Below are 25,778 nucleotides of genomic sequence, written 5' to 3'. Positions count from 1 at the left end.
GTGCAGGGGTGGGCGGACGTCGGCCGGCGGATGACGTGTGGGGAAGGCAGCCCCCGAGCCTCAACCTCCTCCATGTCCTCGTCCCCCGCTTACTGCCCTGGCGCCTTCTGAGGTCCTGCGAAGCAAGGCGTCGCTGGAAATATGCGTGGTCCGCCATCGCCGCCCTGTCCTCCCGATACCTTCTCGTCGTGCGCTCGCTGGGCTGCGGGCGGGCGCCGGAGCCTCTCAGCACGGCGGCGTGCACAAGCACCATGAAGGAAAGGCCTCCACAATCTTTATACCGTTTTATTCAAGCACCCGGAGCTTGCTTTTGCTGCAGCTAGCGCTTTGCAGCCATGTCTTACAACCTTCCCATCCCCCCATCGCCGCGCGACACAGAGCAGGAGCTCCGGAAACGGATGCCGCGACTGCACACTCAGTCCTCGCCCTTTGACAGCAACACCACTCTCACCTCGCGCACGGAGCAAATGAGATCACCCGCCCTCGACACAGCTCGCACGGCTTCCTCGAACGAATTTGCCGTCAAATCTCCCACATCGGCCAGCCACCAGCGCTTCGTCCTGACCGACCATGTCGCCTTTCGATACCTCGCAGAAGACCCCTCTACCACCGTCCTCTCTCGCCGCGAGAAGCTCCAGGGCTACGAGATCTATCTTGTCGAGCAGTGGGCTTGCTCTCGAAGGCACCCCACTTTCATCATCACCACGTACACCGGCGACCCCAAGGACGAGGTATGGGCATCGGTAATAAGCGTTCCGAGAAATGAGTCGGACTGGTCGCCGCAGATGAAGACATACTTCAGGGCCCTGGACCAATACCACGCGCGCAGGAAAGAGACGGGCCTTGGCACCTTGATGATCACGAATCTAAGCAGCTTCCCGTCGTCTTTGACCGTGATACCCGTTCCGGACGGCGACGTGAAGGGGCACCGGGAGCTATTCTTCGTGAATGAAAACTTGAAGAGGCTGGGATGTTCAGGACGCCTGGGAATCAAGCTCGCTCCGCCGAGCAGTGCAACCCAGGCCAAATTTCATCAGCTTTATCGAACAAGTGACAAGATACCGCTGAACAGCTCCGTCATTGAGCTTGTCAAGCTTTGCCAAGTTGCCCTGGTCCTTTTCGGGAAGCTCGAATACGAATACGCTGACGGTCTGTTGTGCGATGTGACGGAGAAAGCCGTCAATGACTGGTGGTTGGAGTTTGGAGCTGAGTACTACACGGTAGAGCCCCACGACGGTATTCTGGGTCCAACCACTGTCGCCGCCCTACTTGGCCTGCTTATGGGCGCACGAAATAGATTGAGTGCCTACAACGCACCAGTCGCGAAGGATGTATTCGATATCGAAAGCACGAAGCGGGGCATTGCATACTTCCAAAAGACCCAGCGAATAGCGAAAACACGTCGCCTAGACAGACAAACGCTTGAAAAACTACGACGTGCGACTGCAAAAGCTGCCAGCAAAGAGGGCTGGGCCGTCCAGCGCGCCTTCAAGACCACCGTGGCGGAGTTGGGAGGGAAAGGCGGTGAAATGGTCATGGGCATGGTTGGCGCTGGTGAAAAAGCTGGTATTGCTGACATTGAGACTGTTGACATCGACCGATTTGTTGAGTTGGTCACGGGAGAAAGAGCGAAATGGTTGTGGTATGGGAAGCCTCGCAAATCCAACACAGATATGTTCAGCCGGCTGCCAGGAGAAGAACGTTCCACTTCGCCAGAAGATCAACCCACGCATATCACGAATCTCTTGAAGAGAGAATCTACGCTCAGAGAGCACGAACTTACGAAACGCGACACCGGTGAAGAGGCTAAGCGCCTGGATGCTTCCGGGGTTGGTGATGGTTTCGATAAGGAGAAAGACCCCAACTCGAAGCGAGCCGCTATCAAAGGGGCCATGGGGAAGATCGAATCAGGAAGCGGCTTCCATCGCATCAAGGATGTCGTCGGTCGGCGGAATCATCAGGCAAAGCCTTCAAAGGACGACAGTATACGTAGCCCGCTGCACTACACAAAGTCTGACCTATGGTCTGCTACAAACAATAGCGCAGATGGCTCTCTATCTTCGAAGATACACGAGCGTGGGAGTTCCAGCCGAGAACAACGAAATGGCGTCCTATCTCCCGTACACACTACGTCCGATCGCGAGCCAGCGTTTACAAAGGTTCTCACAGAAACACCTCACGATTCAATGAGCAGCCTCGCGGTAGACAAGGTCGCTCCGCAACACATAGATGGGAACAACCAGTCAGCCGTCACGTTAAGGCCCCAACTGACCGAAGACGATGAATCGTTGAAAGCTCTCACGGCAGAAAACTCCATTGCAGGCTCCATATACCGCGGCGTCGACCTCAATGAGAAGCTGTCTCTCGACGAAACTAACGAAATCCCACCGTCCCTCCGCCGCACCCAAAGCTCCGACCAGCTCCTTCCTTACCACGCTACCGCCCGCGACGATAACTGGTGGCCGCGTCACCTCTCCTTCAGCATAGCTGAGGACAGCATTCTCCGCTGGCCCAGCATTGTCACTACGGATCCAGAAGAAGACGAGACTATCCCACCCGAAGCAGCCCTAGCAGCACAAAAGTACATCTACGAAGAAGCCAAACGCCTCCGTCATAGGCTCGCTTTTGTGTCGAGCATAGACGCGACATGGGTCGACCAGCGCCTGTCCACCGTCTCGTCGCTCGAGGCCGCTGCGGACGAGGACACGGTCCAACTCGAAAATCTCTACTACCCTCGCTTAGAAGAATACCAGTCCCTGCGCGAAGACGCGCACGAGATCATCTCCTCGAATCGCTCCCACCTCACAGAGGCGGTACGGGATTTGGCCAATTTGAGCGATAAGCTCGAGTATGAGATTGGCACGCTGAGGAGCAAGGTGGATGATGTGGAGGACGGGGTTGCGGAGCTGGAGAGGCAGGTGGAGTTTGTGGAGGGGAGGGTGGGCGAGTTGGAGGGCGTTTGTAGGGAGAGGGAAGGGTGGGTGCATTGGGTGGTCAGAATGCTTACGGGGATTGGCAGACCGCCGGGATGAAAGGGGAAAATAACAGCCTTTGCCAAAAGCGTGCGGTGTTCGGGCTTCTGTTCTGGGAAATCTGGGAAGGAGGTAATAGACATGGCGTTTCAAGGTGTTGTATGGATGATATGTGGAAGCAGCAAAGCATCGGACTTGAGATTGTACGCTTACGCTAGAATGTACAAAGTACGACCTTTCATTCCAACTTGGAAAGAGACGCAGTCAAGCTTCCAGTAGTCATCATCATCATCATCATCATCGTTCAACATCCCACCCCCCTCTTCTCTCACCGAGTCCGATCAATCCATCCATACTATTCCCTCCTTCACTTCCCTCTCTCATAATCATTCCCTCATCTGGCCTTCTCCCTCTAACCACTAACCTCTAATCCAAAAACCACTTCGGCACGTCAGGCCCCCAAACCGCCAGACTCTCGTCCCCCGCCGCTCCCCACCCCACGGGTGTATCTTCGTTCACGAGATCGCCGTCCGCGTAGTGCTCGACCATGTTGCCCGTGGTATCCCACCAGTAGTCGAACAGCTGGCTGCCGAGGATGTGGCGGCCGACACCCCAGACGGACTTGTAGCCCTTCGAAACGAGCCATTCGTGGCCGAGGTTCTGCGAGTCGAAATCTGGCTAAGTGTTAGAGAGGGTTTGAATCGCGCAGGGGGGAATTGGGGGCTTACCGTGGACTTCGAAGCTGCAGTGGTGAACATGCGAGGTGGGATTTGTGCTCATGAAGAAAGTGTGATGATCGGTAAAGTCCTGGCCGATATCAATGTGGAGGAAGACGGCGACGTCTTTTCTCGTGCCATCCTCGGCATCCACGTACAAGAAATCCGTGGGGGCGAAGTTCAATTCCCGGGTGTAGAAGTCGAGCTGCGCCTGGAAGTTCTGCACGCAGAGGCCGTAGTGGCCGAGCTTATGTACGGCTGCGGGGCCGGGCTTGAAGCGCTGGAAGCGTGCTACGCGCGGCTTCTCGACTTCGTAGTTGGTGGTTAGGATTTCGGGCATGGGGCCAGGTTCTTTGGGCTGCTGCCCGTACATCAGGTTGATCGGGAAGCCTTCGGGGTCGGTGAGGGTGACCATGTGGCCGCCGCCGGGGGCGTCCGTGAGTTCCTCGATGGGTGAGGCGCCAGGTATCTTTGCTGCTTTTCCTAGCTCCGCAAAACTCTCTACCTCGAACGTGCCTCCTAGAAACTTCTTCTCCCCCTGCTGCGCATAGTACACGTACTGATCCGGTCCATACCCCGTAAACCAACGCTTTCCCTCGCTCTTCTTCGCCACGCTCATGCCAAAGTCACGGAGGAAGGTTGTTATCTCGGCGAGGTCGGGGTGTTGGTATCGCATGTGTGCGATACGGCGGATTTTGACCTGGGCATCGCCGTCGATGTTGTTTTCTGACTGCCAGTCACGGAGGGATTTACGGGTGTCGGGAATAGCGGTGTCTTGAGGCAAGGAGGTCCCGCGGTTGGGCGAAGTTTCGCGACTTGGGTTCTGTGGAGAGATATCAGCCCAGGCTTCTTTCCAAGGTTTTCCGGAGCATTGATAGATATGCGTCGCGGTATGTCGTGAAGATTTGAAGGCGTGTGGGGCCATGACATACCTTTGGGGTAACCTTCTCTCTCAACTCGTCGAACGTCATGGTGGATATTTCAAAAGATGAAGCTGAAGACGGAGAGGGTCTCGAAGAAAGGAACACAAAGCTGCTGACATGATTTAATTTCCACGGAGGAGGTGTCTTTGATATATCGGCATGTGGGGTTGCGAGCTGGAGCTTTGGTGAGATGCCGACGAGCTATCCATGGAAAATGTGGGGTTCCGCGCTAAGTCTTACAGCTCGTATGACGCGGTCGCGTTCCGCAGCCGATGGCGGGCTTAGCTAAAGCGATCGGGATTACGAAGCTTGTTCCAAGGTTGCTCAGGAGGCAATACGTTTGTGGTCTGGTATTGGTGCTGTTTCAAGAGGAAGGAGACATGCATGTTCGAGCAAGTGGGCCTGAAGAGCTTCAGCGAACTTGGAAATAGCGTTGTGAAGGCGCACATGGGATTGCCCGGTTGCTATATTCTAGAGCTAAAGCTCTATCTGCTCTTCGGGAGCATATACGTCCGTTCTGACCAGCTTGTTCAGCCATGTCGCGAGCCTTAGAGCCGCCTTGCTGATCTGCAATTCCACAATTGGGACTGCACCAACGGCGTACCCATCCTTGGCCAGATCGGTCGCATTATCAACTCTGCTATAGACATAGTCGCATGTCCACTTATTGCTCTCGCGAGCCCAGCGCGTCGCACATTCAATCGGGGTATCCGGATTGCTACACTCCAGCCACATGTATGGAGCCTCGTAGAACTGATCTTTCCGTATGCGGGAGACGAGGCCGGCGAAGAATGGGGCTATGGAGTGGTTCGAGAAGGGCTCGGTGACGTTAGCTGCGGCATACGGTATGTAACCGTCCCAGACCTATGTGCGTCAGCTTCGAGAGTTCGGCAAAGAGAGCGGATGTAACTCACAGCGTGGAGCTCGGTCGATACATTCCCAAACGTCACCTTGAAGAAGTTCCCTCCCGCAGCCCGTCCAGACGCGTGTAAAGGCTGGGCAATGTCTCCCAAAAAGTGAGAAATCCATTTTAACGCGTATGAGCACGTCAAGTTCGCGCCTCCTGTCAAGCTGCCGCTCTTCACATGGTCAATACAGCCCTTCAGTATCTGCGTCTGGTTGGCAATGGCAGAGACGACGCAACCTCCTTTCGCACAATCCCTAGTATAGTTGAGGTCGCAACGATATGGTGGAAAATCATGCGAGTCTATCCAGTGCCACTGGTATGAGAAGCGGCCCTCGTCTGTGTGTGCGTAGCCATCGGCCCAGGCGGCCGCTCTACCTATAGACCTGTTGTACTGCGGTTCTAGGATGTGTTCGAGGACGGAGGTAGTATAGGGATCAAGGAATGTCTCGGCCATGAAGCCGATCTGGTTGTGGACTGAACAGTATTAGCAACGAAGGCGCGAGAGAGGTGATGAATTTACCATCAGTGTTCCATGCCGCTGCTAATGCTAGCAACAAGCTTCCACGGATACTGTAGCTCAAGAACATCGTGCTGCGGTATGGAGATATCCAATAAAACGACCTGGATCTTGGTGAATCAAAGAAGGAAGTACATGTGCTATATCAGGTCGCACAGAATGAGCGGGCGAACGAACGCTTCCTCGTCAGGGCATGTCTAAATTCATATAACGAAGATCGAGCGAGAGAGGCTTCAGCGCATTGTGAGTGTTGCTGAGTGGGTTGATGGACGTGGCTGGGTCGGAGCTCCAAGCCTCGGATCGCTGCAAGGATCACAGCTGTCCAATTAGGTAAGGTGCAGAGCCTCAACCTTAGCGCGTCTTCCTCCTCACCTGGGCAACGCCAATGACAATTCCTCGTTTTCGATTGGATGGGAGACTTCATCCGTATGTATGCATCCAAGTGGAGTGATAATAGCCAGAGAGTAGGCGCACGGAATGTCTTGCACACTGAACGTTCCCGGGGCTGGCTTCGGATACCGTGTCCGGGCCTCATGATAAGCAGAGGACTTGCTTGGGAAATGGCGCCCATATAGACATGGAATAGGCTAACTAGGTAGATGGGAATATCTGCGGCGAGGTACCTACGTAATTTCATCGAACTTTCCCGATGCTCCTACCAGCCAAACAGCTCCCGGCACCCCATGGAACGGATAGCGCCTTCCAATTGCAAACGTTCGAGGCGTACCGACAGGAACCGAATTGCCCTGGAGACTGCTTCCTTTCTCTCTCATTTCGCTAGTCGTCCCCGTCGAATAACCTAGAACTTTCTTCTCTCACCGCTCTGCGTTGACAGACCGCTTTCACGCCGACCTCCAAGAGCAGTCCAAACACTCTCCTAGCAACGACTTCTTAACATTATCATCAATAATCTCGAACACAAAACTGTGCCGTCTCTTAAGATGCTTCGGCACGCCCTTGCAACCACGCGCCTTGGCTTCAAACCTCTCCCGTCGACAGCACTGCGGTTCTTCAGCACCGGTCCGTCTCTCAGTTGCAAAGCTCGAGTCAGCCAGCTTCTCGAGCAAGCCCAGTCAGTCCTTCCAGAGGCATACAAGACCGTCAAGGCCAAACCCCCGTCCGACAAGGCGCACCGGCGCAGCCAACTCATATGGCTCGTTAAGCACTCCCTCGGAAAGGACCCCGCGGCAAATAGGATTCCGTCGCCTCACGAGAGGCCGTGGGACAACAGTGGTGCGCGGGACGATGACAGCAGCAATGAGAAGGGCGCTCAGTCCTGGGAAGGCCCGACGGTGTGGCCCCACTTGTGGTTCGTATCCCCCTTCGCCGTGCTCTGGAATATAGAGTACTCATATGAACGACAGGTGAGCATATTTCGCCTGAGCGCAGACCTCGAAAGCTTCCACAGACGGCAGCCATCTCTTCTCCCAGCCTCCCGCCCAGCTACTCTCAGATCGGATCGGACTGGCTTTTCGCAATGACCGACTCATGGGCGCGGCTATTATGTGTGTTTGGCTTTTTTCCATACGCAAGAGATTCCCAGGCGTGAAGAGGAAGGGGCCTTATGACGCGGGTTCGGAACAGTGGCTTTGGTTGGTGTATGGCAGCTCGATCCCCATACAGCTGTGTGCGGGATTTCCCGCGAATATCTGCAGGTCAAGCAGCCAAGAACCCGATGAATAGCAAGGCTGCCTTCAACAATAAAGAGGTTTTCTATTGAACCTAGTCCCTCTGCTCTTTTGTGGTTCTCTATCGGGCCGTCTTGTTGCCGGACTCGTAGCACATCTCGAGCCCCAACACGATATACGAGTGACACGCGGCAATACGCAGAACTAAGGTGCATCTGGGTCGTTCACAGCCTTGAGTTATCGCCAACTCTGAGCATGTTACGTAGGCTTCGAAGTTTTCGAGGCACGAACAAAGGCTCCAAGACGCGCTTCGTTCGGCCGACGGCGCGCAATTCGCCTGTTGCGCGTTTCGGTCGCGAAAGAGGTGGTAATGATTGAGCCCCATGACAGCGTCGCGAACCTGCCAGTACCCTAGCGGCATGGATGACGCAGTCCCACCACGGGTCTTCAGCCACGACCCTCGCAGAAGAGGCAGCCAATCAGAGCCGGGACAGCCCGCAGCTGCGCCTACGTCAATGCACCACCGTGCCGCGCCCAGGATCCCAATCGCCTTGACCGTCCTAAATTCGGACCCTAAATCCTGAATCTCTCCTCGACACTCTCAGCACGCCTTCTTCTCTTTCTCTGTCCTTCATGATACCCAGTGCGCAACCGTAACGAAACCATGACCAACCACCAGAACCCCTCCGACGGCCCACAGGCGCGTCGCGAGGACGCCCCGCCCCCACAACAGCCTCCTCCTTATTCAGAGGGGGCAGCAGTAGAGCTTCCCGGAGACATTCCAGAAAGCTCGCCGCAGCTGGATGGAGAGCAGAGGAGCAATGACTCGCAGGAGGCGCCGAGGACGAAGCCTGAGGGGTCTGCCTACGCGAGCGCCTACCGCCCGCAAGACGCTCAAGATAATCCTTCGCCAGTGTGCGTATATCTGTCAAACACGCGCATTCATGGACTAAGAAACTTCAAAGAACGAGCACCCATGAGCACTATGGCTTCAATTCCGGTCAAATTGACGATTCGGCCCCCACAGAGCATCCCCCTCCTGCGTATACAGAGCTTCCCGGCCAGATATCCGACGAGAGTAATCACTTGGGTACAAATGCCGTGGTTGCGGACGACGGCCGTGTCAACATCCGCATCAACCAGAAGAATCGAACGCTCTCACAACTCTTCGTCCCCCAGCTGCAGCGGCAGCTCACCCAGGTCCAACGAGAGCCCGCCCCACCGCCTCCATACGTTCCAGAGTTTCTCGGCGGTGCTCCCGGCCAAGAACCGCCTCCATCGCTAAATGTCGTCATACACGTCGTGGGATCCAGAGGTGATGTCCAGCCGTTTGTCGCGCTGGGCAAGGTGCTGAAGGAGACGTACCGTCACCGAATCCGATTGGCAACGCACCCTGTATTCAAGGACTTCGTCACAGAGAATGGATTGGAGTTCTTCAGCATTGGCGGTGACCCGGCCGAGCTCATGGCATACATGGTCAAGAATCCCGGACTGATGCCTGGTTTCGACACTCTACGCAGCGGCGACGTAGGCAAGAGGCGTAAAGGAATTGCAGAGATTCTACGCGGCACCTGGAGAGCGTGCATTGAGACCGGTGATGGCCTGGGCATTGACCCCTTGAAGCAATCCGTAGAGGAGTGGATGGGGGTCGAGGAACAACTCCCGGAGCAGCTGAAGAAGCCCTTCGTTGCAGACGTCATTATCGCAAATCCTCCGAGCTTCGGCCATATACACTGTGCTGAGAAACTTGGTATCCCTCTCCACATGATGTTCACGTGAGTCTCCCACATCACTCCTTTGCAGCTGAGCTTATTCCGTCTAGGATGCCGTGGTCACCGACGCAGCAATTTCCCCACCCATTGACCAACATTCAATCTTCAAACGCAGATCCGAGCATCACCAACTACATGTCATACACCCTTGTGGATATGTTGACATGGCAGGGGCTGGGTGATGTTATCAACAAATTCCGTAAAGACAGCCTTGGCTTGGATCCAGTCAGCATGCTCTGGGGGCCCGGTATGCTAGCGAGGCTGAAAATTCCGTGGACGTACTGCTGGTAGGTTCGTCCTTACCATCTCGGATTTTGCTGATATTTGTACTACAGGTCACCATCCTTAATCCCTAAGCCTAAGGATTGGGCCAACAGCATCTCCATCTCCGGTTTCTTCTTCCTCTCGCTTGCGCAAAACTATACTCCAGCCCCGGATCTTGCCGAGTTTCTGGCAGCTGGGGAACCGCCGGTCTATATTGGCTTTGGCTCTATCGTCGTGGATGATCCTAATGCGATGACGAAAATGATCTTCGAGGCAGTGAAGATGACTGGGCGGCGAGCGCTGGTCTCAAAAGGCTGGGGCGGTCTTGGAGCGGATGAGCTTGGGATGCCTGAAGGCGTTTTCATGCTTGGCAATTGTCCTCACGATTGGCTTTTCAAGCACGTTGCCGCTGTCGTGCATCACGGTGGTGCAGGGACGACTGCGGCTGGTATTGCCGCGGGCAGACCCACTGTCGTCGTACCATTCTTCGGCGACCAACCATTCTGGGGAGCAATGACCGCACGTGCGGGAGCTGGTCCCGACCCAATCCCATACAAGGACTTGACGGCAGAAAAACTGGCTGATGCCATCAAAGAAGCCCTGAAGCCAGAATCCCTTGAGAGGGCGAAGGAGCTAGCCGACAAGATCAGCCACGAGCAAGGCAGTCAGAATGGCGCTCAGTCTTTTCATCAGATGCTCAAGTACGACGATCTCCGATGCGTCGCCGCACCTAACCATCCTGCTGTTTGGAGAGTGAAGAGGACGCAGGTCAGACTGAGTGCCATGGCTGCCACAGTCCTTGCCCAAGAAGGCGAGCTCAACTTTTCCGAGCTCAAAATGTACGTTACGCTTTCTCCGTGTCTCGATCTTGCACTAAGTACAACAGATTCCGCCCACGCGAATATGAAACAGATGAAGGCCCCTGGGATCCCCTCTCCGGCGCAGCATCGGCTCTAGTTGGCACAGCAACACAAATGATGATGGGGGTTGCCGATTTCCCCATTGAGACCCTCAAACTGCTCAACATCCACCCGGATACCAGGAAAGGGAAGGACAAGGCCAAGCAATCCGAGAGTGGCTCCGTCTCGGATACCTCCCGCACAGGCCGTACAACGGATTCCAGGACAACAACACATACACAAGCATCTGCCGCTAGCAGCGCAACGACCCTCCCCGGCGTCCAGACACCCAACAGTCCTGAAGATCGCAATCGAAGTACCTCAGATCTTCCGTCTGTGGCTACTCCTAGCAGTCCAGAGACTCCAACACGGAGATCAACCTTCATGGCCCAAGCCATGGCAGCTTCCAGCGAGGTTTCGCGATCTCCATCGAGAGACCGCCGCAACCGCCCCCACTGCCCTTCTGAGCATCTCAGTGCCGGCAGGCCTCAACATGGACGTGCAAATTCTATCTCAGCTGCCGAGCTCCGCTCGAACACGGGCTCAACATCAACATTCTCGGAAAAGCTAACTGATATGAACCCTGAATCTATCGTCGGTACCAGCAAAGGCATTGGCAGAATCATTGGAGCCGGATTTAAATCGCCCATGGACTTTTCGCTAAATGTCGCCAAAGGCTTCCATAACGTCCCAAAGCTCTACGGAGCGGAGACGAGACAGGTCGACAAAGTCACTGACCTCCAGAGTGGATTGAAAACGGCTGCTAAGGTAAGACGATGCGCATCATGATCCGGAAACCTCGTCTAACAGTGTCTTTTAGGAATTTGGTTTTGGCCTCTACGACGGCATAGCCGGTATCGTCACGGACCCCTATAAGGGCGCCAAGAAAGAGGGTGGGGTGGGTTTCGTCAAAGGTGTCGGTCGAGGCATATTCAGCGTGCCGTTCCGCGTCATGGGAGGAGCATTCTCAGTCCCTGCGTACGCGATGAAGGGCCTGTATCAGGAAATGCTTAAAGATAAGGGCGCCACTGTGCAAAACTACATCATTGCCGCACGCATCTCGCAGGGTTACGACGAAGCCTCAACCGTTTCGGCGCAGGAACGAGCGGACATCATCAGCAGGTGGAAGTGCATCCGCCTCAACGTCAAGAAGAAGAAGAACCCAGGAGAGGAGAAGATCGAAGCATTGCACACCCTTATGCAGGAGAGGAGGAAGAAGAAAAGCGAACGCTGGGCCAAGGTCAACTCGCACTTCAAGCGACCTTCGGCGACTCCTTCGTTTCCCGCCTCTTTGGACAATATCAGCTCCTCAAGTCTTCCCGAGGTCGTAGACCATGCCGACGCACGGGATATGACCGGTGCGGACACAGCTGCCGGAGCGGCTCCAGAGCGGCCAACTCCTTTCCAGCCTGCGAGCACGTTCCCCCAAGCTTTATCTTCACATCCTCCAGCCCCTGAAGAAGCACAAGCACAAGCCGCTGCTGAAGAAGAAGCTGAGCGCCGCGAACTCGAAGCCGCAATCGCAGCTTCGGTAGCAGAAACCTCGCGCGGCAACCCGGAGGAAGATGAGCTTGTAACGCGGGCGATCCGCGCTTCCATGGCTGAACTGGAGAGGGAGCCTCAGGGAGTGGAGGATGAGGAACAGGCGCTGCACCGAGCAATGACTGCTAGCCTCGAAGAAGCGCAGCGTAGTGGCGTGTCCGAAGAAGAACAAAAGGTTCTCGAAGAGACGCTCCGCCAGTCCCTCCTAGAGACTTCTCACCGCATTCAACGAAAACGCAACTCCGATTCCGAGTGGGATGAAAGCGATACGGAAGACGATGAAGACTATCAGCGCATCATTGCCGAGTCAAAAGAGATGGCACACATGGAGCAAGGCTTCCCAGTCGACTACTACCAGGCCACAGGCGGTGCGCGCCCGCGAGAAGACGGCGATATCGACGCGAACGCCGAAGAAGAAGCCATGAAGAAAGCAATCGAGGAAAGCGAGAAAGCAATGGCGAACGGTTCAGTTGACCCGCTTGCAGAAGAAGAGGCCCTTAGAAAGGCTATCGAGGAGAGCGAGAAGGCGGAGCAGGAGAGGATGCAAGAGTTGGAGAGGCAGAAGACGGAGGAGGATATCGTACTGGAGTACGTCAAGAAGCAGTCTCTTGCAGAAGCGGAGCATCAACGCAGAATGCGGGAAGGACGGGATACTGTCGGTGAGAGCTCGAGCTCGGGAGGAGCTGGGAGGACATGATATTGCTAAGCCTAGATCGAGAAGAGTGGACGGGTCAGCTCAGTTTGGTTGCATGGAGTCACGCAATGATACCCAGGGACGAGCACATATAGATCTTTTGTTCCTATCATATCCCATACCACGTACTTCGACGAGGCGAATATGCAGCACGCTAACACCGAATAGGAAGACTGCCGAGCTTCATCACTGCCGTAGGTGTGAAGTTAGCGTATCCCGTGATGAGGCGAAGGATTTTAGCCGTTGGATCTAGATGCGGCTCTGGCCCAGCGATGCAGCCCTACCGCTCATGGGAATAAATAGAGGCTAAAAATACGATGACTGGGTCTGATGAGGGAGGTGGTGTGGCTCCTGGACCGGAGTTTTATGACTGTTCTGGCTTTCCATATAATCCTTACTGCGCATGAAGTTCGCGATGTGCTTTCACATCTTCGCTACTATTCCATCGCGAACGCCTCTCAAGCTTCGTAAGCCTCGAATTTCCCCGCCGGCAAGCAAGATTTGAACGACATCAGAACGAAATGGGGAGGGTTTTGCAATGGCGGATGCTGGTGCCGATGATGCTGTTTGCGGGACTTGGAGTCGCGGATCGGGATCTGGTATGTGGGAAGCTTGTGATGGGAGGCAGAGACGGAGGTGCTGATCTGGGGTTAATAGGTGTTTCCCTACGTCGGCTTAGGCGACGCGGGCGTGGATAATGATGAGTGGAAGGACTTTCATGGCCGGGTTATGGACGTGGTATGATTCACTTTTTTTTCTTTAGATTCGAGCCTTTTGGCTCGATTGTTTGGAAGAGAGGGATTTGTTCGGGCGTTGATCGTAGCTTTCTTCATAGCAAAAGCCCTCGACCAGTTCACTAACCCAAAGCACCCACAGCAAAACGGCCTAACAACCTACTCCGTAGGCTGCGCCACCGACCCCTGCGCCGGCTGGGCCAACCTGCCCGAATTCACCTACACAGTCGCCATCGGCCCCAATACCTTCGACATGAAGTACACCGACGAGCCCGTCCTCTCCACCCACACTGCCTGCACCTTCACCGGCTCCCCTGCCACGGCTGCCAGCTGCGAAATGACGAACGCGGGGACTATTGCGCACTCTACCCTGGGCTATGAGTACCATTTCACGGTCCCGGGTTGGACGGGGAGCGGGAATTGGGACTTGTGGAATGTGCAGAGTGCGACGCTTCGGGTTGTTGATGGGACGGTGGCTGCGAGTGGGAGTGCGACTAGTGGTGCTGTAAGTGGGAGTGGGAGTAGGAGTGGGAGTGCGATGGTGACGCCGGCGCCGACGACCGGTACGGGTGTAAGTGGAAGTGGGCTGGCGCAAGCGAGTAGTACGGCGAGTACTGGGGCGGTGGTTAGGACGGGGGTGCCGGGGTGGCTGGTTGGTGTTGGGATGGGAGTTGCTGCTGGTGCTGTGCTGGGTGTGTGATGAACTCATTCGTGAAGGGAGGGAGTAATTCAGAATACACTTTCAACGTTTACGCACCGTGTCCACGGAGAATAGTACGGGGAGGCTGCTAGGATTCAGTGCCATCGGCAATGGGGAGCTCGCCAGGGAGCCGGATTTTGAAGGCATCATTGAGGTTTACCTGACTACTACTGGGCTCCAGTCTAGAAGCTGTCTTACTGCATAATTACCGCGATGTTGCCTTCAATCTCATATTCGCTCGCCTTCTCCTGCATGGCGCTCACAACTTCCGCGACTTCAACATTCTTATTAGACCTGCTGTTGTTAGGTGTAACTTTGTTGTTGAGGGATGGATAACTAGCTGCTAGAAGAGAAGGTGCCCAAACCGACTCGTTGGATGATTACCTAAGCCACACTCATGAATCGTGGCTTAAAGAACTTCAGTCTTGGGGTCAGCCTTCACCGTCTTTCTTACACATGACTCGGGAAAACTACCACTGCCATGCCACCCGTTTCTGTCGCCGCCTTGACCGTGCTTCGAAACGCATGATGGAGTACCTAGATCGTTCAGTAGCGATCTGGAAGTGTTTAGGGAAGCTCTCGAAGAGCAGTTGTCGCCATGACCGGAAACAGCCTGACTTGGACGCCGTATTACTCTCTATGCAGATCGCTAGGAGATGCTGTCATGGGTGGATGCATACTGTCGATTACTGCAGTAGTGGTTGCCTTCCCAGCCTTGCACAGCCACGCGTTCGCCCCCCATCTATATCCTTATAGCCATGGAACGAGTCTCTCCGTGGACCTCTTCAACAAACTATGACGGCGACTAGCGACCTTAGCGTCGACCTGAATTGGCTGTCTATTCTCACCCTCGTGGTGTTTGTTGTGGCTAGTAAGTCCCACGACGATGCGATCGGCATGTCTCACTGACGGTGTTGCGAGACAGACCTTGTCGTTATCTTCCCTTTTCGGATACCAATCTACGTCCCACGAAACCTTACAGAGCTCGTCCTAGATGTTTTTAGCTATGTACGAATTATACCAGTACGGTCGCGGCAACGCAAGCAAGCCCAAATGCCGAAGTTCGTACGAATGTACTTTCCGATGGACCTCGTCACCGCACCTTTACTCGCAAACTTGTTTCTCCTTGCGATCTCCGCTATCGGAAGAAAGGAGATACACGACGGCACGATTGGCTTGAGTAATATTTCGCCCGGCGACTTCGCGCTCTTCCTGCTCACGGTGGCCTACGTTTCCAACTCAATCGAAGCATCCGGCCTCATTCGGTATCTCAGCTTCAAGGTATTGCAGAGGAATGCTCGCACTGCACACAGATTATATCTCTTGATTTACTCGGCCTCCTTCGCACTTGGCGGCTTCGTCGGCAATGATCCCATCATTGAATTTGGTATGGGCATCATTGCTTATATCACCCGTATGTCGGCCAATATCCTTCACCCAATGGCGTGGATATATATGCAGTTCTCCATCGTAAACGTGGCTTCAGCGATCCTGGTTTCCTCAAACCCCTGCAACCTCATGGTGGCCAGCACCTTCAACATCAAGTTTTGGGTATACTCGGCAAATATGGTGGTTCCTGTTCTCACGACCTTCATCTTGCTGTTCCCCATCCTAATATACGTGGTCTTCGCAGAGCAGGCTCTGATTCCGATCTCGATCAAGCTCTACGACCTACCTGACGCGAGGAAAGCTAGGAAGCCCATCAACACCGCGATTCCGCATGCGAAAGGCCATACTGAGGGGGAGAATGAGGAGGAGAGTATGCAACTTGCGGTCGAAGATATCCTGAACCCTTTCTTGGATAAAGGAGGGGCAACCATCGGTCTTGTTATCCTGGCCGCAACTGTCATCGTGCTGTTCGTGCTCAGCGCTACTAGCGCGAGTGGTAACGACCCCCCCGTGTTCTGGGTGACGCTACCAGCCGCCTTTGTCATGATCGGCTGGGATTCCTTTTTTGGATGGTACCATCGGCATGAGACGCGTCAGATCGCTCGCCAGGGCCGCCAGCAAGCGCAGACTGCTCGAGCAGAGCGAGTCGTCAAAGAAGAACTAGAGAGGGAGGCAGCAGCGAAACATGCCAAGGAAGCGAAACGAGCATCTCTAGAGCCAAAGCCGAAAGAAGAGGAGAGGGCCGAAATGGTTGAGGCCACGAAACAGAATAGGGCGGGTCCAGACCAGGTCCCGAATGCGATAACTCCACGCCAATCAACCTGGCCACAGATGAAGTCACCACAAGCCCAGCCCCAGAGGAGCAACACCGACGGGTCCAACAGTGACAATGCCCATCGTCGTACCGCGATTTCAGGCACTGGCCAGCGTCCTGTGGAGCGTCCGGTTTCCATGGTTCACATGCCATTTTCCGGCACTCAAGAAGCGCTTACACTAACGTCTCCGGATGGACTCTGGACGTTGAAGGTCGAAGCGGGGCCTGACCAGGAGCAGAACATCAGTCCGGATGGAAACAGAGAAATGAATTCCACCTCCGGAGTCATGGATGAAGAGAAATCGGATTTCGCCGATCGACTTGCACGCAACATCGCCCTCCAGGAAAGGCGTGGCCCGACGACCCTAGCGTCACTAGCCACTGAGGTGTACATCTGGCTCCAAGAGACCTTCCCTACCCTTGTAGCAGCGGCCCGCCATTTACCATTCAAGTTCGTCCCATTCATCTTCTGCATTTTCATTCTCATCCAAGCGTTGGACACCAACGGCTGGGTGGCCGTTTTCACCCACGGCTGGGACCATTGGGTCACCAAGACAGGGACTATGGGCGCTATTGGGGGCATGGCATTTCTCTCTGTGGTGCTTAGTAATGTGAGTTAGCTCCCTATCATCCCTATCTGGCCAACTATCGTGAAGCTTGCTTAGCTGACTTGTCACAGTTTGCAGGTACGAACTTCGGATCGACCCTCCTCCTCTCAAGAATTATGAAAGAATGGGAGGAGATGCATATTCGAAATGGGACTCCTATTGGCAACCGGACATTCTGGGGTGCTGTATATGCCATGGCCATAGGAGTCAACTATGGAGCTTTCAGTACCGTGTTCAGCGCCTCCGTTTCAGGTCTTCAGTGGCGGGAGAGTCTCGCTCGAAAGCATATCCGGATTCGTAGGATGGATTTCGCGAGAGTGAACCTCCCTATTATTGCTGTGGCAATGGTGGTCGGGTGCAGTGTCCTTGTAGGTGAAGTGTATATCACGAGGCATGATTAGGGGGTTGGATTCTTGTATGAGCCATTGTTTAATCAGGGCTGAAACATGACATGCTCTTGGAATTTAGAACCAAGTTTTTCTCCTGACTAGTTGACGTGTTTCGACAGATCGAAGAGGCGTCGGGCCATAGCAAGAGACATATAGCAAGTCTCTAAGCGCACGTGCGCCACATCTCCCAGCGTGTCATTTCCCCCAACTACACCCTTGTTCGCTTGAAGCGGATGATTCGGACCTCAAAAATTTTGTTCCGCTTCACCCAATCCTCGATGCCCCCTTCTGTCTCCTCGCCGTCCTCTTCATTCTCCTCATCATTTTCCATTCCAGAGTCGCCGTCATCGCCATCTCCTTCGCCATCTCCTTCTCCATCTTCTTCAACCTCTTCACTCCCACCGCTCACAGCGGCCTCCTCATCTTCGTCATTGATCTGCTCGCCATCACTCATTTCTTCATCACCCTGCTCTTCTTCCTCGTCCTCCCATTCGTCCTCCGAATCATCGTAGTTGTGCGCTTCATCCCGGCTGAAGAATTCCGTGCGTCCACCGCTCCAATTCTGCGTCTCCACCAGCCCATCCCAAACCAGCTCGCAGTTTGTATCATCCAGAGGAAACCTCCAAGTCTTCGCACAGTCAACCACGGTCTCCAGCTGATGCTTCTTATCGCCGAACGTTTCGAGAACAAGTTCGAGTTGTTTGAGGTCCGGGAGCTGCGCGATTTCTGCGCCCCACGTGCTCGTATACCGCATAATAGAATTACCTTCCCGTCGCTGTGCTGCAAGCTCGAGCATTTGGGTTGCCGTCGGACGCGAGGCGGCGTCGGCCCAGCCGGTCCCACATGCTGGATCGAGGCCGAGCTGTCTTGCGCCATCCGTGCAGTTCGGATCATCTGTCCAGGTCCACCAATCCGTGCGCGAGAGTCGGAGGGTCAGACGCGTGAGCGGCCGGGCTACCATGGCGCGGGCAGGAAGCCCGACCCGTAAGAAAGATTGGTCATAGAAACAGAGGCTCGACTTGTCTGGAAGCGTGACTTGATCGCCATCCCGGCACTTGCCATCGACGAGCTCAGAAGCTTTGACGATCTCGAAATACTTAGTGGGGCAGAGTGTACCCTTGTACTGTTGATAGAAGCGCGGCGCGACATAAGCGCCCGCATGTCTCTCATTCGCCTGCCACTCTTCTAAAATTTCGCGGAGCGCGCCGCGTTCCAAACCAGCTTGCTGGAGTTCGACTTCGAGACTCTGGATGAGCGCAAATTGCCACGGTGCCAGGCTGCCCAGTTTGGGACGAGTACCATCGTGAATATCGGAGGATATCAGGGGGTTGAGCAGCAGCGGAAGTCGATACGCCTCGAGGTAGACGGCAGCGCAGGTGCGAAGGAGACTAAAAGCGATATCTGAGGAGGGAGTCCGGTTGTTTCTGTCTCTTCCGTATCCTCGACGAGTCTTATTGTCGCTGTTTGCCGGATTCGACGTGCAGTCCGTGAGTGCGAATTCGTAAATCATGTCTCGTATCTCCTTGGGAATGGTGGAGAAAAGCGGACACTTATCCTGCTTAACTACGGAATGGACATCTAGCGAGAAAGCGAGAGGTTCCACGTAGCGTCCATAGTGCATGCAGGAGTTGATACCTCGGACGTTCAACTGGCAGTCGCAGAAGTTGACGCCATCGCTTTCACGGCAATGATGGTTAAATTTAACTCGCTAGTATCCGTAAGACAAGTATATTCAAGCAACTGAGGCATACTCACCGGATACTGGTTCATGGGATGAGCCTTCGTTTGCGTCCTACCAGGTAGATTGAACATGTCGCCAACCAGTCGATACTTTCGCGCTGCGCCGAGCGTAAGTTTCGGTATCACGGATCGTATCCAAGCACTTCTTTGGAGAAATGAGGTTCGGCTGTCTGGCGTTTGATAGCGCACGTCAATGATGTGAGGTTCAAGAAGAAAGAAGCGTTGGAGGTGGAAGGCGGGGCGCTAGTGCGGCACGGTCGACTCACGTGAGGCTTGCTGCCTAAACCAGGCCTCCTTAGGCGTAAGGCTTTGAGTTCTCTCTTGCAGGGGTGCAAATCCTACATTGCATTCAAGGCCTCGTTTTGTCTTCTGTGCCGTGGTTGTACGCTGGGATCTGGCCAATAATTCTGCGGACGCCTGGTGAAACACCGCAGATTTCGTCTGACAGCACAAACACTTGAATTGCACGATTGCATCACCTCGCCGCTGAAGTAATGTCTTGTGGATTCATGCTGCGCTCTCCCGGATCCGATCGGAAAGCAACAGAAGTCACTCAAATAAGTCGATCTAAAGGAGTACATGGGTCAAGGTTCTGTGATGCATTTTGGCTCTTGAATTGTTCCAGCCCTCGGATCTCAGTCAGTTGTCCCTTCGGATGGAGGCATCTGCAAGTATCCGCGAGCAAACTGGTATGTTACATGCGGTATTCTCTGGGCACCGGAACCCAGCTCCACTTCTAGACTAGACCACGGCGTCCGACAGGACCTTCGTATCCCTCACTCGTTTCCTGTACTCTTCCAACCTGTCCGCAACAGTAACACCATTCCACAGTGCTTCTCCATTCTTACTGTCATGCCTTGGCAGTCCGATCTGTTCTAAAGCAAAGCTTGCTGCGACATGGCCATACCACATCGCTTTGTGAATATCGCACGTCTGCTGCCAGCCCGCGATATAGCCCCCAAGGAAGGCATTTCCCGCTCCGGTAGGGTCCACCACTTCCGGAGAGTCTTTTTCGTAGTAGGCTGGGAACCAAGTCGGTCTTGATGTTCTGCTCATCGATAAGGCGCCGTCTTCGCCTGCTCGAATGATGACGGCTCCATCGCCGTTGGGTCCTATAGATGAGTCCAATAAGGCTTGACCGTATGACTCCAACCTATTCGTGTCGATCTTTTCGTACGCCCGTTCAGTAAATATGCCCTCAATCTCGATGTGATTAGGTGAGAAGACGTCGACGAGCTTAACGGCTTCAAGAAATGACTGAGCATTTGGCGTAGTGCAAGCTGCTGGGAGCGGCTCCCAAACAATGAGCGGACGTTCGGTGATACCTCCTTTCTCCCGAAGCTGAAGTAGCTCAGGCACTTGGCTTAGTATCTCCTGGGGTGTACCGAATAGATGGAGAGCCTTAGCGTGAAGTAACGGCGTCTTGACGAGATCTGATGGGGAAGCTTTGAGCGGCCCTGCGGTGTACTCAAACTTCTTTGCTGCTCATAGGTCAATAATGCCCTCCTACCACTATGAATACTTACGCCCGAACGTATCGTCTTCATACTCCAACTTTCCCCTCGTAGAGCGCGCATTGGTCCGCTCTTTCAGTACCAGCGTCGTGCCCCAATTTTGAATCTCCTCTTTGACTGTTTGGGGAAAATCTTCACCAGCAACGAGCAGACACCCCACTTCAGAAAGCTCGGAAGCGAAAAGGCGTTGACCCAGTGTCACAAATGTCGCGGAGCCGCCAAGCACGTCGTATAGAGCGGGTTTGTTGGGCATGTGAATGTTGTCGATAATGACCATGCCCAGAGAAACGCAGCAAATGTTAGGAGAAGGTTGGTCGGCCATGTTGTAAGTTGTGTTGTTGAGGTAAAGTTGGGGAGGTTTGTGAAGTGGTCGCAGCAAGTCATAGCTCGGCCAATCGTCGTTGACTAGGTTGTTTGCTAGCTTAGTCAGCGAGCATTCACACCGGGGTCAAGGGCGATTCAGAAAAGCTAATTTGGAGTCAATCGAGGACTAAAGCTAGTAGCACTTCATCAACTAATATGCGCCATTACTGGCGCTTGCAGTCGTACAGTCGTACACCTCGTTCGCAGGCATAGACTGCCAAACACGTCTAAGTCTAGTGACAGAGAGTATCTTATTTTATATTGCTTCGTAAATCCGTGATCCACAGGTAGTTGAAACAACAGCAACAATCTTCGCCTCGGGGGTACCACATGTTTGTGCAGAAGACTGATGCGAGCCTCCCAGAAGAGGCATCTAGAATGGATGGTAAAGCCACTGTGCAGGGTGGAAGAAGACCTCAAAGTCCACGCCACCGAAAACACCAATTGCTGGGAACAGGTCACACTCTCCGCGAATACCCATTGCTCCTCCTTCGCTTTCCACGTCCAGCTCTTCATTCCCGTCCCAACCTTGGACCCTCTTCCCATTGCGTGTGAAGAAGACATCGATATCGAGAATCGTTCCTCCTTGTGATTGGTCGTATGATGGAGGATTCTTCGGAGGTGCGAAGGTCATGCCGATGCCCACTGTCTCGCCCGGCTGGAATGGAGTAGTGCAGTCATTGCCGCCGCGGCAATTGTTTACGTATCGCCGGCCATCGTCACTGTGCACGGCTAAGCTGCCTCGCTCATGGCCGGGAAGTCGAAATGTGGGGTATGGCGGCGCAACAAAGCCGATTGCGATCCCAGAATCTACCCCGGAGCGCGAGAAGCCGCCTCGCCCGATGCCGAGGACCTTGAGCTCAAAGTAGATAGTCTTCGGTCGGTGGGTATTCAGCGGCGAATCCCAGCGGACGGAGTACATGGGGAGGTTTGTGAGGATAGCCGAGTCTGTACACTTTGCATGTGTGCGACATTTCCAGTGTCCGGCCTGTTGCTGTGGCATGAGGTCTCCAATGTATGTTGGCGCCTTAAGCAAGGCCAACTGGGCGCTCTGGATTGCGGCGTGGGTGGCGGATGTTAGATTTTGTGGTGGCCACAGAGGATTCGCTTGAGTCCAGGCCAGTGCTCGGGCGCCCTCTTCCCCAGTAGCATTCGCAGTGGGCGAGCTTTCATAGCCTATCGATGGTGGGGGAGGAAGCTGTGATGTATCTGGGATTACTGTCCAGTCATGATATGGAGGTGGATCCCAGCTTGGAGGCGGTTGTTGTGGGAAATGGGATGGTGGTCCAGAAGGGGGTTCGTAGCCTGAGTTCGAGGGGCCATGGCCCGGCGGTGGCCCCGGAGGAGGCTGATATTTCTGCTCCGAGCTAATCGTATGCTCTTGAGGTTGTTGTGGAGCGTAGTACGGGTTGCTAGGGTGAAATTGTGCCTGCTGGGAGTAGTTGCCCATCGGGCCGCCGGCGGAAGAGTGATCATCGCCTTTGAGCTTGTCTTTGAGTTTCTTGAACATATTTGGGCCTCAAGTAGCTGCCGAGGTGATGAATACTGCTGGGAAGTATAGGGAATGGACAAGGAAGGAAATGTCGTGGCAAGGGAAGAAGAGAGGCGTGAGACACGAACGACGAGCAGTTGGCCGTTGGGTGCGGCTTGTGTTGTGTTTGTTCGAGTGATTTACCAATTACAAAGGCGGGCCCGGTATTGTATTGATATGTGTAAAAGGTGTGATTCAAATATGTTGCAAGCGAAGACGAGGCAAACCGGTGGAAGCCAAGTGGTAACAGATTCATGGTTGAGCAGGTTGACTGGATCCCTGCATGCACTAGCCCCAAAACGTCATGCAATCTTGGCAAGGCCTCGTCAACTCTTGAGTCCCCATCCTGCTTCCAGAACACTTCCTTGAATGACTTCAACGGGACATTATTTCTATGATTTGGGGCTTGTGACGATCTGACCCATGGTTTTGCTGACTGTACGACTCCACGATACCCAAAGCGACTCGACGCCGCGTGATAGAGCTCGAATTCTTTATTTAGCCCTTGCATATTAAACCACAGGATCTGCGTCATACAGATCCAATATTCTTTTCCAAGGTTGCGACACAAAATGATATGTCCGGCCCCTAACCCCAACCCAGAGCCCACCTAATGTAACGGTCGACTGGACCCCAAAGCGCTGAGGCTGAGCACCTGAGGACGTATCACTGATCGCTCTTCCGCCAGGGCCGACTCACCTTGGACAAGGCCTCCCAATAGTCGTAGTCCTGTACGCGGTATACGAAGGCTCTGCCCGGCTTACTCGGTTAAACTGCCGTAGTCTCCCCTTCCCTGATAATGTATTGGCCTAGGCAGCGCTGCTCGGACCTTGATTCCATTCAGCGTGACATTGACAATAGATCCTTCGCCATCCTGAGGGTAGTCTCTGCACGTAACCTATTAACACTACTCCAGTCGACTGCCGCATCTTGTGGAAGAGGAGTGATACTTCGAAGGGTATATATTGTATCCTGGGAGTTCGCCAAAGCAGCACTTGACATCAACCTCCCGCATTGCCCAACGTACGATATCTAGAACCGACTCGCCATAATGAAGACAACCATCACGACGGCTGTTATTTTCCTAGCGGTTGCTGCTCGGAGCAGCGTCGTCTTCGATGTCTCGACCGAGCCTGGAGGGCAAGGCATCCGGATGTCTTGGGTTACGAATCGCTGGGTGTGTCATGACATAACAGAAGAGGGACTGAACAAGAACATCTCGTGGGCCTTCGTGGACGTCGGTCTTGCTAACGGATGCACACTCTATGAGTAAGTACACCCTCACTGGCCCTTTTTGCAGAGAGCCGTTCAGGGACCAAGAATGGTTGCTAATCAGCGGATAGGGAGGCTGATTGCAAAGGCGAGCATGTCGATATCGAGAAGAACAATTCAAATATTTTGGGTCCTGGAGCCGTCAATCTTACAGATGTGAGCTTCGACGACAAAGCCAGCTCTTGGTCTTGCTACTGAGGACTGTCCAATGGGGGATGGGGATTGAAGACGGAGCACGGGGCTTTGCGACCGCCATGCTGGAGCGACTCGCATGTAGTGGGCATGGTATGGGATAGGCGTTCTCTGCGCTATTATACTGCAACGTTTAGACGGATCATATAAATAGGGAGAAAGTACGTGGAGCCATCGGTTGTGGCTTTTGAGATCCCTGTGCGTCATCAATTCACCCAAGCAGCGCTAGCACGGTTGCAGCTTCCACAGCTCCAGCACACGTCACGGCTAGACCTCATCACTCACAACGAACAATGCCTCCGTAAATTGTAGCCATGGACGCGTTCGACGCGCCCTCCGCACAACTGCACCTCGAAATTCGCGATCAGGTCGTCCGGTCTCTCGCGACGCGCCGCCCGATCCTCCACCACCTAAACGCTGACACGAGCTGGCTTCTTCAGATCCCGCGCCCCGCCTCCGCGATCAAGCACGGCAGCCGCATCTACTACAACATCCTGATCGATCCCTGGCTCCAGGGACCGCAATCAGACGTCGCGCGCTGGTTTTCGCAGCAATGGCATGCCACCGAGAGCGCGCTCCAAAGCATTGCCGAGGTGGAGGAGCTGGCGCGGCAGATTGAGATCCTTGCTGGAGGTTTACGACTGGGGAGAGGGAGGATAACGAATCTGCAGGCTGGCGCGGATATTGAGACGTTTGTTGATGCGGTGGCCATATCGCATGAGTTTACCGATCATTGCCACAAGGAGACACTGTTGGAGATACACCCTGATGTGCCGGTCTTTGCGACTGAGGTGGGTGAGCGCTTCGCTCCCAACGAGCTGCCACAGCGGTCATACGTAGCAGACCCGTCGCTAATGGGTTCCGTAGCAAGCCGCGAAGCTAATATCTAGCTTTAAGCACTTTCGCTCCGTAACCACAACCCCAACCTTGTCCTCGAAAGCCCCCGATTGGCACGACTATTCGCTCCTACCTCTACCCTCATGGCTTAGCATATCACGCCTCACGGCGGCGCATGACTCCCTATACTATCACTCGGCGCTTCTCATAACGTTCGCAACGCATCCCTTTCTCCCCACAACGCCGAAGAAACGCTCCTCACTATCGATATACGGCGACGAAGAGCCTTCGACAACGGGCATTGAGGCAGCAGAATGTGTCATCTATACGCCGCATGGGATACCATATACAGCACTTACTCCCATCGCTGAAGCTGACCCGCCGCTGCATACTCTGGCCTTTCTTCACGGGCTCCACGACGTCTCAATTTCCTCTGCACAGCAGCTGAATCTCGGCGCGAAGAATGGACTCCTGGCACAGCGGATACTACGCGCAAAGTACTGGGTGGGCACGCATGACGAAGTAAAGAAAGGGGGCGGCTTGGTAGCTTGGTTCTTACGCCGCAAGATCTGGACCATAGAAGATGCGCTAAAAGAAGCTAGGGCCGACGTAGATGGTGAAGACGAATTTGAGGACGTGAGGTTTGAAGAGGTGAGCAACGGCGAGAGCAGGATTCTTGAGTAATTTCGAATCGAGCGTAATCGACTGAGATACCCAGGGGCTCCGAAGCGAGGAGCATTGAGTCCGCTCTGTTGAAGAGCGCATACGCATATTTAGCACGGACATTTCTTAATATGAACACCCTTCCATACCCCCGTATGGAAGAGCATTTGCACTCAAATCCTGTGCTTTCGACTCTCT

The 25,778-nt window shown here is 54.3% G+C and overlaps 13 protein-coding genes across 13 annotated transcripts; 7 read left to right on the top strand and 6 right to left on the bottom strand.

The window, feature by feature from the left end:
* The first annotated feature begins 28 nt into the window (after window positions 1-28).
* On the top strand, window positions 29-3,215 carry BU26DRAFT_49809 (uncharacterized protein). The gene has a single exon (XM_033826326.1). The coding sequence runs from the start codon at window positions 336-338 to the stop codon at window positions 3,030-3,032; it is 2,697 nt and encodes an 898-aa protein (XP_033681603.1). The 5' UTR covers window positions 29-335; the 3' UTR covers window positions 3,033-3,215.
* BU26DRAFT_49799 (Glyoxalase/Bleomycin resistance protein/Dihydroxybiphenyl dioxygenase) lies at window positions 3,216-4,873 on the bottom strand. The gene is made up of 3 exons (XM_033826319.1): window positions 4,621-4,873; window positions 3,701-4,511; window positions 3,216-3,646 (listed from the first exon to the last, which is right to left on the bottom strand). Exons 1-3 carry the CDS (start codon window positions 4,657-4,659, stop codon window positions 3,399-3,401), a joined length of 1,098 nt encoding a protein of 365 aa, XP_033681602.1. The 5' UTR covers window positions 4,660-4,873; the 3' UTR covers window positions 3,216-3,398.
* A 215-nt stretch (window positions 4,874-5,088) lies between these two features.
* BU26DRAFT_532374 (phospholipase C/P1 nuclease) lies at window positions 5,089-6,105 on the bottom strand (the record flags this gene model as incomplete). The annotated part of the gene is made up of 3 exons (XM_033831095.1): window positions 5,089-5,475; window positions 5,526-5,992; window positions 6,039-6,105. The coding sequence occupies 3 exons, from the start codon at window positions 6,103-6,105 to the stop codon at window positions 5,089-5,091; spliced, it is 921 nt and encodes a 306-aa protein (XP_033681601.1).
* BU26DRAFT_49828 (uncharacterized protein) lies at window positions 6,039-6,824 on the bottom strand. Its single transcript, XM_033826332.1, has one exon. It carries the CDS (start codon window positions 6,670-6,672, stop codon window positions 6,181-6,183), a length of 492 nt encoding a protein of 163 aa, XP_033681600.1. The 5' UTR covers window positions 6,673-6,824; the 3' UTR covers window positions 6,039-6,180.
* A 152-nt stretch (window positions 6,825-6,976) lies between these two features.
* Window positions 6,977-7,516, top strand: BU26DRAFT_566953 (uncharacterized protein; the record flags this gene model as incomplete). The annotated part of the gene is made up of 1 exon (XM_033833595.1): window positions 6,977-7,516. One exon carries the CDS (start codon window positions 6,977-6,979, stop codon window positions 7,514-7,516), a length of 540 nt encoding a protein of 179 aa, XP_033681599.1.
* A 711-nt stretch (window positions 7,517-8,227) lies between these two features.
* BU26DRAFT_521049 (glycosyltransferase family 1 protein) lies at window positions 8,228-12,959 on the top strand. Its single transcript, XM_033829442.1, has 6 exons — window positions 8,228-8,578; window positions 8,629-9,438; window positions 9,486-9,722; window positions 9,771-10,538; window positions 10,586-11,366; window positions 11,419-12,959. Exons 1-6 carry the CDS (start codon window positions 8,328-8,330, stop codon window positions 12,835-12,837), a joined length of 4,266 nt encoding a protein of 1,421 aa, XP_033681598.1. The 5' UTR covers window positions 8,228-8,327; the 3' UTR covers window positions 12,838-12,959.
* A 301-nt stretch (window positions 12,960-13,260) lies between these two features.
* On the top strand, window positions 13,261-14,506 carry BU26DRAFT_521046 (uncharacterized protein). The gene is made up of 3 exons (XM_033829441.1): window positions 13,261-13,433; window positions 13,492-13,572; window positions 13,711-14,506. Exons 1-3 carry the CDS (start codon window positions 13,356-13,358, stop codon window positions 14,266-14,268), a joined length of 717 nt encoding a protein of 238 aa, XP_033681597.1. The 5' UTR covers window positions 13,261-13,355; the 3' UTR covers window positions 14,269-14,506.
* A 222-nt stretch (window positions 14,507-14,728) lies between these two features.
* On the top strand, window positions 14,729-17,576 carry BU26DRAFT_606820 (uncharacterized protein). The gene is made up of 3 exons (XM_033835695.1): window positions 14,729-15,139; window positions 15,194-17,082; window positions 17,151-17,576. The coding sequence occupies exons 1-3, from the start codon at window positions 15,064-15,066 to the stop codon at window positions 17,478-17,480; spliced, it is 2,295 nt and encodes a 764-aa protein (XP_033681596.1). The 5' UTR covers window positions 14,729-15,063; the 3' UTR covers window positions 17,481-17,576.
* On the bottom strand, window positions 17,497-19,403 carry BU26DRAFT_521044 (uncharacterized protein). The gene is made up of 2 exons (XM_033829440.1): window positions 19,224-19,403; window positions 17,497-19,176 (listed from the first exon to the last, which is right to left on the bottom strand). The coding sequence occupies exons 1-2, from the start codon at window positions 19,278-19,280 to the stop codon at window positions 17,677-17,679; spliced, it is 1,557 nt and encodes a 518-aa protein (XP_033681595.1). The 5' UTR covers window positions 19,281-19,403; the 3' UTR covers window positions 17,497-17,676.
* A 450-nt stretch (window positions 19,404-19,853) lies between these two features.
* BU26DRAFT_606818 (pfkB family kinase) lies at window positions 19,854-21,086 on the bottom strand. Its single transcript, XM_033835693.1, has 2 exons — window positions 20,735-21,086; window positions 19,854-20,689 (listed from the first exon to the last, which is right to left on the bottom strand). Exons 1-2 carry the CDS (start codon window positions 21,042-21,044, stop codon window positions 19,950-19,952), a joined length of 1,050 nt encoding a protein of 349 aa, XP_033681594.1. The 5' UTR covers window positions 21,045-21,086; the 3' UTR covers window positions 19,854-19,949.
* Window positions 21,087-21,312: 226 nt separating this feature from the next.
* On the bottom strand, window positions 21,313-22,846 carry BU26DRAFT_521042 (uncharacterized protein). The gene has a single exon (XM_033829439.1). The coding sequence runs from the start codon at window positions 22,593-22,595 to the stop codon at window positions 21,459-21,461; it is 1,137 nt and encodes a 378-aa protein (XP_033681593.1). The 5' UTR covers window positions 22,596-22,846; the 3' UTR covers window positions 21,313-21,458.
* A 517-nt stretch (window positions 22,847-23,363) lies between these two features.
* BU26DRAFT_49702 (uncharacterized protein) lies at window positions 23,364-24,433 on the top strand. Its single transcript, XM_033826278.1, has 2 exons — window positions 23,364-23,885; window positions 23,960-24,433. Exons 1-2 carry the CDS (start codon window positions 23,668-23,670, stop codon window positions 24,084-24,086), a joined length of 345 nt encoding a protein of 114 aa, XP_033681592.1. The 5' UTR covers window positions 23,364-23,667; the 3' UTR covers window positions 24,087-24,433.
* On the top strand, window positions 24,058-25,693 carry BU26DRAFT_49730 (uncharacterized protein). The gene is made up of 2 exons (XM_033826283.1): window positions 24,058-24,871; window positions 24,948-25,693. The coding sequence occupies exons 1-2, from the start codon at window positions 24,395-24,397 to the stop codon at window positions 25,599-25,601; spliced, it is 1,131 nt and encodes a 376-aa protein (XP_033681591.1). The 5' UTR covers window positions 24,058-24,394; the 3' UTR covers window positions 25,602-25,693.
* The last annotated feature ends 85 nt before the right edge of the window (window positions 25,694-25,778 follow it).

Source organism: Trematosphaeria pertusa (genome assembly GCF_010094035.1).
Source record: "Trematosphaeria pertusa strain CBS 122368 unplaced genomic scaffold BU26scaffold_10, whole genome shotgun sequence".
Taxonomy (NCBI): Eukaryota; Fungi; Ascomycota; class Dothideomycetes; order Pleosporales; family Trematosphaeriaceae; genus Trematosphaeria; species Trematosphaeria pertusa.
This window is presented reverse-complemented; position numbering and strand designations above follow the sequence as displayed.

Coding starts and splice junctions, on each gene's coding strand:
- BU26DRAFT_521049 (XM_033829442.1), top strand. CDS start 8,328: ATGACCAACCACCAGAACCCCTCCGACGGCCCACAGGCGCGTCGCGAG. Junction 8,579..8,628: donor CAAGATAATCCTTCGCCAGT/GTGCGTATATCT, acceptor GAAACTTCAAAG/AACGAGCACCCATGAGCACT. Junction 11,367..11,418: donor GATTGAAAACGGCTGCTAAG/GTAAGACGATGC, acceptor AGTGTCTTTTAG/GAATTTGGTTTTGGCCTCTA.
- BU26DRAFT_606818 (XM_033835693.1), bottom strand. CDS start 21,044: ATGGCCGACCAACCTTCTCCTAACATTTGCTGCGTTTCTCTGGGCATG. Junction 20,690..20,734: donor TGAAGACGATACGTTCGGGC/GTAAGTATTCAT, acceptor ACCTATGAGCAG/CAAAGAAGTTTGAGTACACC.
- BU26DRAFT_521044 (XM_033829440.1), bottom strand. CDS start 19,280: ATGTTCAATCTACCTGGTAGGACGCAAACGAAGGCTCATCCCATGAAC. Junction 19,177..19,223: donor ATCCCATGAACCAGTATCCG/GTGAGTATGCCT, acceptor TACGGATACTAG/CGAGTTAAATTTAACCATCA.
- BU26DRAFT_49730 (XM_033826283.1), top strand. CDS start 24,395: ATGGACGCGTTCGACGCGCCCTCCGCACAACTGCACCTCGAAATTCGC. Junction 24,872..24,947: donor TGCCGGTCTTTGCGACTGAG/GTGGGTGAGCGC, acceptor TGGGTTCCGTAG/CAAGCCGCGAAGCTAATATC.
- BU26DRAFT_521046 (XM_033829441.1), top strand. CDS start 13,356: ATGGGGAGGGTTTTGCAATGGCGGATGCTGGTGCCGATGATGCTGTTT. Junction 13,434..13,491: donor GAGTCGCGGATCGGGATCTG/GTATGTGGGAAG, acceptor TGGGGTTAATAG/GTGTTTCCCTACGTCGGCTT. Junction 13,573..13,710: donor ATGGCCGGGTTATGGACGTG/GTATGATTCACT, acceptor AAGCACCCACAG/CAAAACGGCCTAACAACCTA.
- BU26DRAFT_49809 (XM_033826326.1), top strand. CDS start 336: ATGTCTTACAACCTTCCCATCCCCCCATCGCCGCGCGACACAGAGCAG.
- BU26DRAFT_49799 (XM_033826319.1), bottom strand. CDS start 4,659: ATGACGTTCGACGAGTTGAGAGAGAAGGTTACCCCAAAG. Junction 4,512..4,620: donor GAGAGAAGGTTACCCCAAAG/GTATGTCATGGC, acceptor ATCTCTCCACAG/AACCCAAGTCGCGAAACTTC. Junction 3,647..3,700: donor CTGCAGCTTCGAAGTCCACG/GTAAGCCCCCAA, acceptor ACACTTAGCCAG/ATTTCGACTCGCAGAACCTC.
- BU26DRAFT_49702 (XM_033826278.1), top strand. CDS start 23,668: ATGAAGACAACCATCACGACGGCTGTTATTTTCCTAGCGGTTGCTGCT. Junction 23,886..23,959: donor AACGGATGCACACTCTATGA/GTAAGTACACCC, acceptor ATCAGCGGATAG/GGAGGCTGATTGCAAAGGCG.
- BU26DRAFT_49828 (XM_033826332.1), bottom strand. CDS start 6,672: ATGAAATTACGTAGGTACCTCGCCGCAGATATTCCCATCTACCTAGTT.
- BU26DRAFT_521042 (XM_033829439.1), bottom strand. CDS start 22,595: ATGTTCAAGAAACTCAAAGACAAGCTCAAAGGCGATGATCACTCTTCC.
- BU26DRAFT_606820 (XM_033835695.1), top strand. CDS start 15,064: ATGACGGCGACTAGCGACCTTAGCGTCGACCTGAATTGGCTGTCTATT. Junction 15,140..15,193: donor CGTGGTGTTTGTTGTGGCTA/GTAAGTCCCACG, acceptor GTTGCGAGACAG/ACCTTGTCGTTATCTTCCCT. Junction 17,083..17,150: donor TCTCTGTGGTGCTTAGTAAT/GTGAGTTAGCTC, acceptor GACTTGTCACAG/TTTGCAGGTACGAACTTCGG.